Raw genomic sequence first — 13670 nt, 5'->3', positions numbered from 1 at the left:
GGACTAGGGGACTAAAGAACAGGGGACTATGGGACTAGAGAACAGGGGACTAGGGGACTAGAGAACAGGGGACTAGGGGACTGGAGAACAGGGGACTAGGGGACTGTAGAACAGGGGACTAGGGGACTGGAGAACAGGGGACTAGGGGACTAGAGAACAGGGGACTAGGGGACTAGACAACAGGGGACTAGGGGACTATAGAACATGGGACTAGGGGACTAGATAACAGGGGACTAGGGGATGAAAGAAAAGGGGACTAGGGGACTAGAGACGAAGGGACTAGAGAACAGGGGACTAGGGGACTAGAGACCAGGGGACTAGAGAACAGGGGACTAGGGGACTGGAGAACAGGGGACACGGTTACTAGAGAACAGCGGACTAGGGGACTAGAGAACATGGGACTAGGGGACTAGATAACAGGGGACTAGGGGACTAAAGAACAGGGGACTAGGGGACTAGAGAACAGGGGACTAGGGGACTAGAGAACAGGGGACTAGGGGACTGGAGAACAGGGGACTAGAGAACAGGGGACTAGGGGACTGGAGAACAGGGGACTTGGGGACTGGAGAACAGGGGACTAGGTGACTAGAGAACATGGGATTAGGGGACTAGAGAACAGGGGACTAGGGGACTAGAGAACAGGGGACTAGGGGACTGGAGAACAGGGGACTAGGGGACTAGAGACCAGGGAACTAGGGGACTGTAGAACAGGGGACTAGGGGACTGGAGAACAGGGGACTAGGGGACTGTAGAACAGGGGACTAGGGGACTGGAGAACAGGGGACTAGGGGACTAGAGAACAGGGGACTAGGGGACTAGACAACAGGGGACTAGGGGACTGGAGAACAGGGGACTAGGGGACTAGAGACCAGGGGACTAGAGAACAGGGGACTAGGGGACTAGAGAACATGGGACTAGGGGACTAAATAACAGGGGACTGGGGGACTAGATAACAGGGGACTGGGGGACTAAAGAACAGGGGATTAGGGGACTAGAGAACATAGGACTAGGGGACTAGGTTACTAGAGCACGTGGGACTAGGGGACTAGAGAACAGGGGACTGGGGAACACGAGAACAGGGGACTAGGGGACTAGAAAACAGGGGACTAGGGGACTAGACAACAGGGGATTGGGGGACTAAAGAACAGGGGACTAGGGGACTAGAGAACATGGGACTAGGGGACTAAATAACAGGGGACTGGGGGACTAGATAACAGGGGACTGGGGGACTAAAGAACAGGGGATTAGGGGACTAGAGAACATAGGACTAGGGGACTAGATAACATGGGACTGGGGGACTAGAGAAAAGGGGACTAGGGACTAGAGAACAGGGGACTAGGGGACTAGAGAACAGGGGACTGGGGGACTAGAGAACATGGGACTAGGGACTAGAGAACAGGGGACTGGGGGACAGGAGAACAGGGGACTAGGGGACTAGAGAACGGGGGACTAGGGGACTAAAGAACAGGGGACTAGGGGACTAGAGAACAGGGGACTAGGGGACTAGAGAACAGGGGACTAGGGGACTGGAGAACAGGGGACTAGGGGACTAGAGACCAGGGGACTAGAGAACAGGGGACTAGGGGACTAGAGAACATGGGACTAGGGGACTAAATAACAGGGGACTGGGGGACTAGATAACAGGGGACTGGGGGACTAAAGAACAGGGGATTAGGGGACTAGAGAACATAGGACTAGGGGACTAGATAACATGGGACTGGGGGACTAGAGAACAGGGGACTAGGGACTAGAGAACAGGGGACTATGGGACTAGAGAACAGGGGACTGGGGGACTAGAGAACAGGGGACTAGGGACTAGAGAACATGGGACTAGGGGACTGGAGAACAGGGGACTGGCGGACTGGAGAACGGGGGACTAGGGGACTAGAGAACAGGGGACTAGGGGACTATAGATTAGGGGAGTAGGGGACTGGAGAACAGGGGACTATGGGACTAGAGAACAGGGGACTAGGGGACTGTAGAACAGGGGACTAGGGGACTAGAGACCAGGGGACTAGAGAACAGGGGACTAGGGGACTAGAAAACAGGGGACTAGGGGACTATAGAACATGGGACTAGGGGACTGGAAAACAGGGAACTGGTGGACTGGAGAACAGGGGACTAGGGGACTAGAGAACAGGGGACTATGGGACTAGAAACGAAGGGACTAGAGAACAGGGGACTAGGGGACTGGAGAACAGGGGACTAGGGGACTAGAGACCAGGGAACTAGGGGACTGTAGAACAGGGGACTAGGGGACTGGAGAACAGGGGACTAGGGGACTGTAGAACAGGGGACTAGGGGACTGGAGAACAGGGGACTAGGGGACTAGAGAACAGGGGACTAGGGGACTACACAACAGGGGACTAGGGGACTATAGAACATGGGACTAGGGGACTAGATAACAGGGGACTAGGGGATGAAAGAAAAGGGGACTAGGGGACTAGAGACGAAGGGACTAGAGAACAGGGGACTAGGGGACTAGAGACCAGGGGACTAGAGAACAGGGGACTAGGGGACTAGAGAACAGGGGACACGGTTACTAGAGAACAGCGGACTAGGGGACTAGAGAACATGGGACTAGGGGACTAGATAACAGGGGACTAGGGGACTAAAGAACAGGGGACTAGGGGACTAGAGAACAGGGGACTAGGGGACTAGAGAACAGGGGACTAGGGGACTGGAGAACAGGGGACTAGGGGACTGTAGAACAGGGGACTAGGGGACTGGAGAACAGGGGACTAGGGGACTAGAGAACAGGGGACTAGGGGACTAGACAACAGGGGACTAGGGGACTATAGAACATGGGACTAGGGGACTAGATAACAGGGGACTAGGGGATGAAAGAAAAGGGGACTAGGGGACTAGAGACGAAGGGACTAGAGAACAGGGGACTAGGGGACTAGAGACCAGGGGACTAGAGAACAGGGGACTAGGGGACTGGAGAACAGGGGACACGGTTACTAGAGAACAGCGGACTAGGGGACTAGAGAACATGGGACTAGGGGACTAGATAACAGGGGACTAGGGGACTAAAGAACAGGGGACTAGGGGACTAGAGAACAGGGGACTAGGGGACTAGAGAACAGGGGACTAGGGGACTGGAGAACAGGGGACTAGAGAACAGGGGACTAGGGGACTGGAGAACAGGGGACTTGGGGACTGGAGAACAGGGGACTAGGTGACTAGAGAACATGGGATTAGGGGACTAGAGAACAGGGGACTAGGGGACTAGAGAACAGGGGACTAGGGGACTGGAGAACACGGGACTAGGGGACTAGAGACCAGGGAACTAGGGGACTGTAGAACAGGGGACTAGGGGACTGGAGAACAGGGGACTAGGGGACTGTAGAACAGGGGACTAGGGGACTGGAGAACAGGGGACTAGGGGACTAGAGAACAGGGGACTAGGGGACTAGACAACAGGGGACTAGGGGACTATAGAACATGGGACTAGGGGACTAGATAACAGGGGACTAGGGGATGAAAGAAAAGGGGACTAGGGGACTAGAGACGAAGGGACTAGAGAACAGGGGACTAGGGGACTAGAGACCAGGGGACTAGAGACCAGGGGACTAGAGAACAGGGGACACGGTTACTAGAGAACAGCGGACTAGGGGACTAGAGAACATGGTACTAGGGGACTAGATAACAGGGGACTAGGGGACTAAAGAACAGGGGACTAGGGGACTAGAGAACAGGGGACTAGGGGACTAGAGAACAGGGGACTAGGGGACTGGAGAACAGGGGAATAGAGAACAGGGGACTAGGGGACTGGAGAACAGGGGACTTGGGGACTGGAGAACAGGGGACTAGGTGACTAGAGAACATGGGATTAGGGGACTAGAGAACAGGGGACTAGGGGATTAGAGAACAGGGGACTAGGGGACTGGAGAACAGGGGACTAGGGGACTGGAGAACAGGGGACTAGGGGACTAGAGCACAGGGGACTAGGGGACTAGAGAACAGGGGACTAGGGGACTAAAAAACAAGAGACTCGGGGACTAGAGAACAGGGGACTAAGGGACTAGAGAACAGGAGACTAGGGGACTGGAGAACAGGGGACTAGGGGACTAGAGAACAGGGGACTAGGGGACTAGAGAACAGGGGACTATGGGACTGGAGAACAGGGGACTAGGGGACTAGAGAACAGGAGACTAGGGGACTGGAGAACAGGGGACTAGGGGACTAGAGAACACGGGACTAGGGGACTGGAGAACAGGGGACTAGGGGACTAGAGAACAGGGGACTAGGGGACTGGAGAACAGGGGACTAAGGGACTAGAGAACAGGAGACTAGGGGACTAGAGAACAGGGGACTAGAGGACTGGAGAACTGGGGCCTAGGGGACTAGTGAACAGGGGACTAGGGGACTGGAGAACTGGGGCCTAGGGGACTAGAGAACAGGGGACTAGGGGACTGGAGAACTGGGGCCTAGGGGACTAGAGAACAGGGGACTAGGGGACTGGAGAACAGGGGACTAGGGGACTAGAGAACAGGGGACTAGGGGACTAGAGAACAGGGGACTAGGGGACTGGAGAACAGGGGACTAGGGGACTAGAGAACAGGGGACTAGGGGACTAGAGAACAGGGGACTAGGGGACTGGAGAACAGGGGACTAGGGGACTAGAGAACAGGGGACTAGAGGACTGGAGAACTGGGGCCTAGGGGACTAGAGAACAGGGGACTAGGGGACTGGAGAACTGGGGCCTAGGGGACTAGAGAACAGGGGACTAGGGGACTGGAGAACTGGGGCCTAGGGGACTAGAGAACAGGGGACTAGGGGACTGGAGAACAGGGGACTAGGGGACTAGAGAACAGGGGACTAGAGAACAGGGGACTAGGGGACTGGAGAACAGGGGACTAGGGGACTAGAGAACAGGGGACTAGGGGACTAGAGAACAGGGGACTAGGGGACTGGAGAACAGGGGACTAGGGGACTAGAGAACAGGGGACTAGGGGACTGGAGAACAGGGGACAAGGTACTAGAGAACAGGGGACTAGGGGACTAGAGACCAGGGAACTAGGGGACTATAGCACAGGGGGTTAGGGTTCTGAGATGTTGAGGTTGGATTGAATGTTTCAGTCTGTGGGGATGTCTTAAAAGGAAACACATTAGAATGACTGCTGGCCAAGTGCTTATGATATATCGGCAGCAAGCAATAGGACAGCCACCAACTGCTTTTATTTCTAGAATGCTTCGTGGAGATAGTTGTGATCGAGGGATTGTGAGGGGTCAGCGAGGGTGAATGTGATGCAACAAAAAACTGACTTGATCTGGTCATTGGGTGAAATTTGAGGAAGTAGTGAATGCTGACAAAGCACATGCCAGCATGTCAGTCTTTGTACAGGGCACCAAAAAGAGGATGACTGAGGGAGTAGAACTAAAGAATGAACAGAATTAACAGAAGAGGTGGTTTAAGTGTTCACATACACTACCGGTCAAAAGTTTTAGAACACCTACTAATTCAAGGGTTTTCTTTATTTTTACTATTTTTCAACATTGTTGAATAATAGTGAAGACATCAAGAATGTTGAATAACAAATATATCATAACATATACATCCCTTGTGGGATTATTCAGAGTGGTTTGTTCCATCGGCATGTAAAAGTGATTAGGATCTTGGATGGTGCTGCACACATTCCAGTAGAGTGGGGGTCTAACAGCTAGGTGCTTATGACACTGACTGCCTTCGGAAACATACAGTCATAAAGACAGAAGCCCTCAGCTCTGTACACATCATTAAATGTGAAATAAGCACATAAACCAATGCTCAGTTTGAATGCATGTCTTTGTCTGTATTTTGTATTTTATTGGGATCCCCATTATCTGTTGCAACAGCAGCAGCTACTCTTCCAGGTGTCCACACAAAACATAAAACACGACATAATACAGAACATCAGTGGACAAGAGCAGCTCAAGGACAGAACTAGTACACGTTGTCACGAACGTCGTCTTGAAAAGGACCGGACCAAGCTGCAAATGTCGCCAACAAAACAATAAACAACTAAAACTATCGTGAAGCTCCGTAAGGCTATACATGCATTAAATGAAGACAACAACCCACAAATGAGAAAAGGATAAAAGGCTGCCTAAGTAGGATTCCCAATCAGAGACGACGATAGCCAGCTGTCCCTGATTGAGAATCATACCCTGCCAAAAAAAAGAACCAGAAAGCATAGACTTTCCCACCCGAGTCACACCCTGACCAAACAAACATAGAGAATAAAAGGATCTCTACGGTCAGGGCGTGACACACGTAGTCTACATATCAATACATACAAACAAACTATCTATGTCAAATAGAGGAGAGGCGTTGTGCCTTGAGGAGTTGCTTTATCTGTTTTTTTTAAACCAGGTTTGCTGTTCATTTCAGCAATATGAGATGGAACGGAGTTCCATGCAATAATGGCTCTACTGTACGCTTTCTTGAATTTGTTCTGGATTTGGGGGCTGTGGAAAGACCCCTTGTGACATGTCTGGTGGAGTAAATGTGTGTGTCAGAGCTGTGTGTAAGTTGACCATGCAAACAATTTGGGATTTTCAGCATATTAATGTTTCTTAAAAAAATAAGAAACATTCATTTGTTGAAAATCAAATATTGTACTGTAACCACATACATCTGTTGTCTCTACATTATTTTCTCTGTATATATATATTTTTTTACCAGGCAAGTCAGTTAAGAACATATTCTTATTTTCAATGACAGCCTGGGAACAGTGGGTTAACTGCCTGTTCAGGGGCAGAACAACAGATTTGTACCTTGTCAGCTCGGGGGTTTTGAACTCACAACCTTCCGGTTACTAGTCCAACACTCTAACCACTAGGCTACACTGATCCTCTCTCCTTGCTGCTGTGTGTATTAGACCACAAACTCACCTGTAAACATACACGGTCAAATCTGAGGCTGTTTTTAAGGCCTGATTATACAACCCCTCCCCCTCCCCTACACAGATGGGAGCGTTTTATCACCATCCGGTCATAGACTGCATTGAGTATAACAATTTCACTGTAGCAGGCTTAGGCAATTTGCTTCATAATGTGCACTACGTGTATTCAACATTATTGTTGTGTAATATTAAATGTTTTTGAAGTGCTTCACAATGGGTATAGAAAGTACAGGCCAGGGTACATTGGACCAGCGTGAGGGATGGGTATATCCCCTAAACATACAGTAAAAGTCTCTTTGCTCAGGGGAAACGCAGTGTCACCTCTAAGCCAGACTCAAGTTTGACACACGATCCGGGCTAGAAATATTGACATATGCCAATGAATAAAGCACTAAATGCTTTTCAGGACAGAGCGATGGAAACATAGACAGGGGAGCGTCTGAAACGCCGGAACAGCTGCATCTATCTACCCTCTCGAATCCACTCTCCTGGACGCCATGCTCTCACATTCTGTACTGCACACTCAAATCAAATACAATGTTATTTGTCACATGTGCCAAATACAACTTAACTGAGAAATTATAATAAAAAGAAAAATAGTAACACAAGGAATAAAATACACAAGAATAAATCAATATACAGAGAGTACCAGTACCAGGTCAATGTGCAGAGGTACGAGGTATTTGAAGGCAGGGTAAAGTGACTAGGCATCAGGATAGATAATAATAGCAAATGAGTGTAAATGTGTGTGTGTTTGTGTTGTCGGTATGCGTGTGTGTGTGTTATGTGTGTGTGTTTGTGTTGTCGGTATGCGTGTGTGTGTGTTATGTGTGTGTGCATATCTAGTGTACAGTATGTGAATGTGTGTGGAGTTTTTGTGTGAGTTTCAGTGTAGTGTGTGTGTGTGAGTGTGTATATATAGTGAGTGTGCATAGAGTCCGTGTAAGATAGGGTCAGTGCAGATAATCAGGTTAACCACTTAATTAACTATTTAGCAGTCTTATGGCTTGGGGGTAGAAGCTGTCTCAGAGCCTGTTGGTCCAAGAGCCGATGCTCCGGTACTGTTTGCCGTACAGTAGCAGAGTGAAAAGTCTATGGCTTGGGTGGCTGGAGTCTTTGGCAATTTTTCGGCTATCCTTTCACACCGCCTGACATAGAGGTCCTGGATGGCAGGGAGCTCGGCCCCAGTGATGTACTGGGCTGTTCGCACCACCCCCTGTGGCGCTTTGTGGTCGAGGGTTTGCTGTAGGGTTAGGTGTCACTGTCGTCAACCCTGTGTGTGTGGGTGTGTGAGTGTCATCTGTCTGTCTGTGCCTGTATGTAGCAGCGTAGAATAGTGTACTGTGTGTGGTGTGTATGTGTGTGTTCAACTTCCACTGTTGTAAAAACTCGACTGGACCCTCGGCCACCTGTTTGGCCTTCACTCTCTTTATGCATCATCATCAGTACAGTCAGTGTGTGTGAGAAAGTCCTGATCTCCATCTGCTCTACCAGTCCAGTACTCAGTGATCTGAAAGGGGAAGTCAGGTTGTGAGCTCAGAGCACAATGGAAGTTCTCTAATAATGAAAGAATAGTCTGCTCACAGTTTACAGCCAAGGATCTGTTATTGCAGCACTACTGCATTTCAGAAGCACAGTTAGAGGCACTATTATGTAATACTTTCCACACGTTTCAAATGTTATACCCCAGCTAGCATACATTGTCTTTCCTGCTATGAACAGTAAGATATTTTGATATAAATATTTAAAATAAAGTACCGGCAGCACTCTCACTGAATTGTGTGTTCTGTCAGTCAACATGGATTAAACGTCATCATCTGCTGAACCAGATACAATTAAAGACTGAAGCTGAACCAAACCAACATATCTGGATTGATTCATATAAACTCAGAAGCAAACCTATCACACTGCCAGTCTGCCACCAGTAATGTACTGTATACTGCAATTCATTCCAAGCAGCCACCATACAGGACAGGCTGTCAGAGCTCAGCCCAGCTCTCTATGCTGCAAGACCGACGTCACATGCCTCTTTATTGTGCTGCATTGGCTATCGTTACCACTGCAGCACCACAAAGCTGGACACCTCTCTCTCTCTCTCTCTCTCTCTCTCTCTCTCTCTCTCTCTCTCTCTCTCTCTCTCTCTCTCTCTCTCTCTCTCTCTCTCTCTCTCTCTCTCTCTCTCTCTCTCTCTCTCTCTCTCTCTCTCTCTCTCTCTCTCTCTCTCTCTCTCTCTCTCTCTCTCTCTCTCTCTCTCTCTCTCTCTCTCTCTCTCTCTCTCTCTCTCTCTCTCTCTCTCTCTCTCTCTCTCTCTCTCTCTCTCTCTCTCTCTCTCTCTCTCTCTCTCTCTCTCTCTCTCTCTCTCTCTCTCTCTCTCTCTCTCTCTCTCTCTCTCTCTCTCTCTCTCTCATGTCAATTTCAGTCCCTAAAATAGATTCTGCTTCCTTCTCCTTTGTTCTGCCTCTTCTTCATACATGTTGATGTCTCTATCTCTTTCTCGCTTTCTGGTCTACTTCCTGTGCCCCTTCTCTTCTGCATTTCCCTCGTCCTCCCTCTCCTCTCCCACCCCCTCTCTCCTCCATTGTGTTGCGTGTCGGCTGTACAGTAGACTTGGCTGCTAGACCAGTTCTCTCTGGTTCCTCTGCCTTTGTCACTCATAGATTAAACATCAAAGCCACTTCCTGCTCAGAGAGAAAAGGATCATATTTTCATATCCACTTTTCATAAAGCTTCTTAACCCATTCCAAACATCATGTACTCTTCTTTTATAACTCTTCAGTCCTACACTAAAGATCTCTATTTCCTCCTTCCCTCTAATCTCTTTCTAGACTTCCTCTGCGCTATCCCCTCTTCCTGTCTCCCTGTCCGTCTCCCCTCTCTGTTGTCAACTCTGTTCAGTTGTAATTGATTGTTGAATTTCATTGATCCCCCAAGACCTAAACACTGAAGGTCAGGACAGAGCTTCAAAACCAAAGCTTTCCTCCACCGAGAGAGAGAGAGAGAGAGAGAGAGAGAGAGAGAGAGAGAGAGAGAGAGAGAGAGAGAGAGAGAGAGAGAGAGAGAGAGAGAGAGAGAGAGAGAGAGAGAGAGAGAGAGAGAGAGAGAGAGAGAGAGAGAGAGAGAGAGAGAGAGAGAGAGAGAGAGAGAGAGAGAGAGAGAGAGAGAGAGAGAGAGAGAGACAGACAGACAGACAGACAGACAGACAGACAGACAGACAGACAGACAGACAGACAGACAGACAGACAGACAGACAGACAGACAGACAGACAGACAGACAGACAGACAGACAGACAGACAGACAGACAGACAGACAGACAGACAGACAGACAGACAATCTGAAATAGTGAAAGTAGAGTGGGAGAGAAGTGAGACAGAGGCAATTACTTTTCTCTGTAAGTCTGTCTCTTTGGAGAAAATAACTGTTGCTGAGTGGGTTACCCCTCCTCCTTCATGTCTAATCTGGGGCTATATGTGTACCTCTGTCGTCGGCAATTACTGCCTGAGGTTTAGGGAGGCATCCCCGACACGTCCCAGTAGCCCCCTCACCTCGTTGATGCCCCCCTCACTCCCTCGCTACTGCCAAGCCCCAGCTCTCTTTGTAGCTATGTAGCTGCCTACAGTACACACAGCCTCCCTTGGTGACACTCTGGCCACTCACATTCCTTATTCCTCCTTGAGCAGCAGTAGTCAGGTTGCAGCTGTCAGTGTTTCCTCACACCTCTGGGTCTATTTTAGATAATCCCATTCTCACTACTCAATAATCATCACAGGCTCAGTTGAGTAATTAGTCATTTACAGCAGAGGAACCACCAGAACATTCTATAATTCTCCTCTGTAAAGACAGACTAGAGAAGTCCTGAACATTATAGTACTATATAGGGTCTGGAATGTTCTAGAACGCTTAAAGAATGATTACTGCTGACCTACTGTTTGTACACTCAGTGTAGTTCTCACATTGACAACACACCACAGAGAGCATGTGCTCCTCAGCTGCTGTATTTTGTGCTATTTTGTGTTTAACAAGGATAGTTATAAAGTCACTACAGTCCCTGGTTCAAATCCAGGCTGTATCACATCCGGACGTGATTGGGAGTCCCATAGGGAGGCGCACAATTGTCCCAGCGTCATTCAGGTTTAGCCGGAGTAGGCCGCCATTGTAAATAACAATTTGTTCCTAACTGACTTGCCTAGTTCAATAAAGGTTAAATTACATAAAAAATCAAAATAAAACCCACCCCTGTGCAGACATTGGGGATCTCAGTGATAAATTAATCAGAGATGCATAATTGATCTACTGAACTGCTGAAGAGTGCTCCAGCCAGTCAGCCAGCCAGCCAGTCAGCCAGCCAGTCAGCCAGTCAGTCAGCCAGCAAGTCAGTCAGCCAGTCAGCCAGCCAGTCAGTCAGTCAGTCAGTCAGTCAGTCAGCCAGCCAGTCGGTCAGTCAGTCAGCCAGTAAGTCAGTCAGTCAGCCAGTCAGCCAGCAAGTCAGTCAGCCAGCCAGCCAGTCAGCCAGTCAGTCAGTCAGTCAGCCACAGGAACAGGCAGGTACAGAGCAGGACAGCACTGGGCTCATATAACAGCCTAAAGCCATCTGCTGAGAGTCATCCAGTCAACACTATGGCTAGAGTTTACTCCATTGACCTCAATGGGTCTCAAACAGGCCTGTGGATGATAGATACTGTACTAAACAGGAAAACGGGACACAGCCGTAGTATGAAAATAAAACAGCCAGGGTGTGCGTGGTGTCCCATGGCCATGCTAAGGCTGCTATTGGAGTGAGCGAATTATCATCTGCTAAAGATTGGGTATATTTTTATTTCTTTCTGATATACGCAGATATCAGATAAGCATGGTGCTCAGAAGAGTGTGAATAATAATACCCATGTGGAATATGATGTGACATATCGTGTCATGCCCTCTCCTCCCCATGTTCTTTTCTCAGAGTCAGGCAGAGGCCCACTATAAGGGGAACCGCCATGCTCGGAGGGTAAAAGGCATTGAGACCTCCAAGACTCGCCCCCAGGAGGGTGACAAGCTGACCACTCTCCCCACAGCCGCCCCCTCTCCACCAGGCCCCTCACCATCCAGCCCAGGCCCTAACCCTAGCAAACAGGGTAAGCACCACTTGTGCTCTACACTGCACACACACGCACACATGCTGAACCCACACAAAGATATAACCTAAACACACACACACACATGCTGAACCCACACAGAGACATAACCTATAAAAAAAACAAGTCACTGCATTTAATCATGGCAAGGTAACTGGAAACATGACCGAATACAAACAGTGTGGTTATTCCCTCCGCAAGGCAAATCAAATCAAATCAAATCTTATTTGTCACATACACATGGTTAGCAGATGTTAATGCGAGTGTAGCGAAATGCTTGTGCTTCTAGTTCCGACAATGCAGTGATAACCAACAAGTAATCTAACTAACAATTCCAAAACTACTGTCTTATACACAGTGTAAGGGGATAAAGAATATGTACATAAGGATATATGAATGAGTGATGGTACAGGGCAGCATACAGTAGATGGTATCGAGTACAGTATATACATATGAGATGAGTATGTAGACAAAGTAAACAAAGTGGCATAGGTAAAGTGGCTAGTGATACATGTATTACATAAGGATGCAGTAGATGATATAGAGTACAGTATATACGTATGCATATGAGATGAATAATGTAGGGTAAGTAACATTATATAAGGTAGCATTGTTTAAAGTGGCTAGTGATATATTTACATCATTTCCCATCATTTCCCATTATTAAAGTGGCTGGAGTTGGGTCAGTGTCAATGACAGTGTGTTGGCAGCAGCCACTCAATGTTAGTGGTGGCTGTTTAACAGTCTGATGGCCTTGAGATAGAAGCTGTTTTTCAGTCTCTCGGTCCCAGCTTTGATGCACCTGTACTGACCTCGCCTTCTGGATGATAGCGGGGTGAACAGGCAGTGGCTCGGGTGGTTGATGTCCTTGATGATCTTTATGGCCTTCCTGTAACATCGGGTGGTGTAGGTGTCCTGGAGGGCAGGTAGTTTGCCCCCGGTGATGCGTTGTGCACACCTCACTACCCTCTGGAGAGCCTTACGGTTGAGGGCGGAGCAGTTGCCGTACCAGGCGGTGATACAGCCCGCCAGGATGCTCTCAAACAAGCAACGTTTCAGTAAAGAGACAATGTAGAGTCGCAATTCAACGGCTCAAATACGAGACATATGTGGCAGGGTCTAAAGTCAATCACGGATTACAAAAAGAAAACCAGCACCGTCGCGGACATTGACGACTTGCTCCCAGACAAATTAAACAACGTCTTTGCGCGCTTTGAGGACAATACAGTGCCACGACACGGCCATCTACCAAAGACTGTGGGCTCGCCTCCGTGGCCGATGTGAGTAAAACATTTAAACGTGTTAACCCTCACAAGTCTGACGGCCCAGATTGCATCCCCAGCCGCATCCTGTGTTTACGGACATATTCAATCTCCCTATCCCAGTCTGCTGTCCCCACATGCTTCAAGATGTCCAGCATGGTTCCTGTTCCCACGAAACCAAAAGTAACTGAACTAAATTACTGTCGCCCCGTAGCACTCACTTCTGTCATCATTAAGTGCTTTGAGAGACTAGTCAAGGATCATATCACCTCCACCCTACCTGATAACCTAGACCCACTCCAATTTGCTTACCGCACTGATAGGTGCTCAGACGATGCAATTGCCTTCACACTGGAAACTTCCCTATCCCATCTAGACAAGAGGAATACCTATGTAAGAATGCTGT

General features: G+C 48.9%; 1 protein-coding gene across 1 annotated transcript in view; it reads left to right on the top strand.

Annotated features, from left to right (window-relative positions):
• LOC124019849 (zinc finger protein 385A-like) overlaps positions 1-13670 on the top strand; it is a 73336-nt gene that overhangs the window by 52389 nt on the left and 7277 nt on the right. The window contains exon 4 of the mRNA XM_046335287.1: positions 11831-12002. Coding sequence (XP_046191243.1) covers positions 11831-12002 — 172 coding nt within the window. The remainder of the gene's footprint in view (positions 1-11830; positions 12003-13670) is intronic.

Source organism: Oncorhynchus gorbuscha, linkage group LG03 (genome assembly GCF_021184085.1).
Source record: "Oncorhynchus gorbuscha isolate QuinsamMale2020 ecotype Even-year linkage group LG03, OgorEven_v1.0, whole genome shotgun sequence".
NCBI classification, from domain to species: domain Eukaryota; kingdom Metazoa; phylum Chordata; class Actinopteri; order Salmoniformes; family Salmonidae; genus Oncorhynchus; species Oncorhynchus gorbuscha.
Note: the sequence above shows the minus strand (reverse complement) of the source record. Positions and strands in the feature narration are given on the sequence as shown.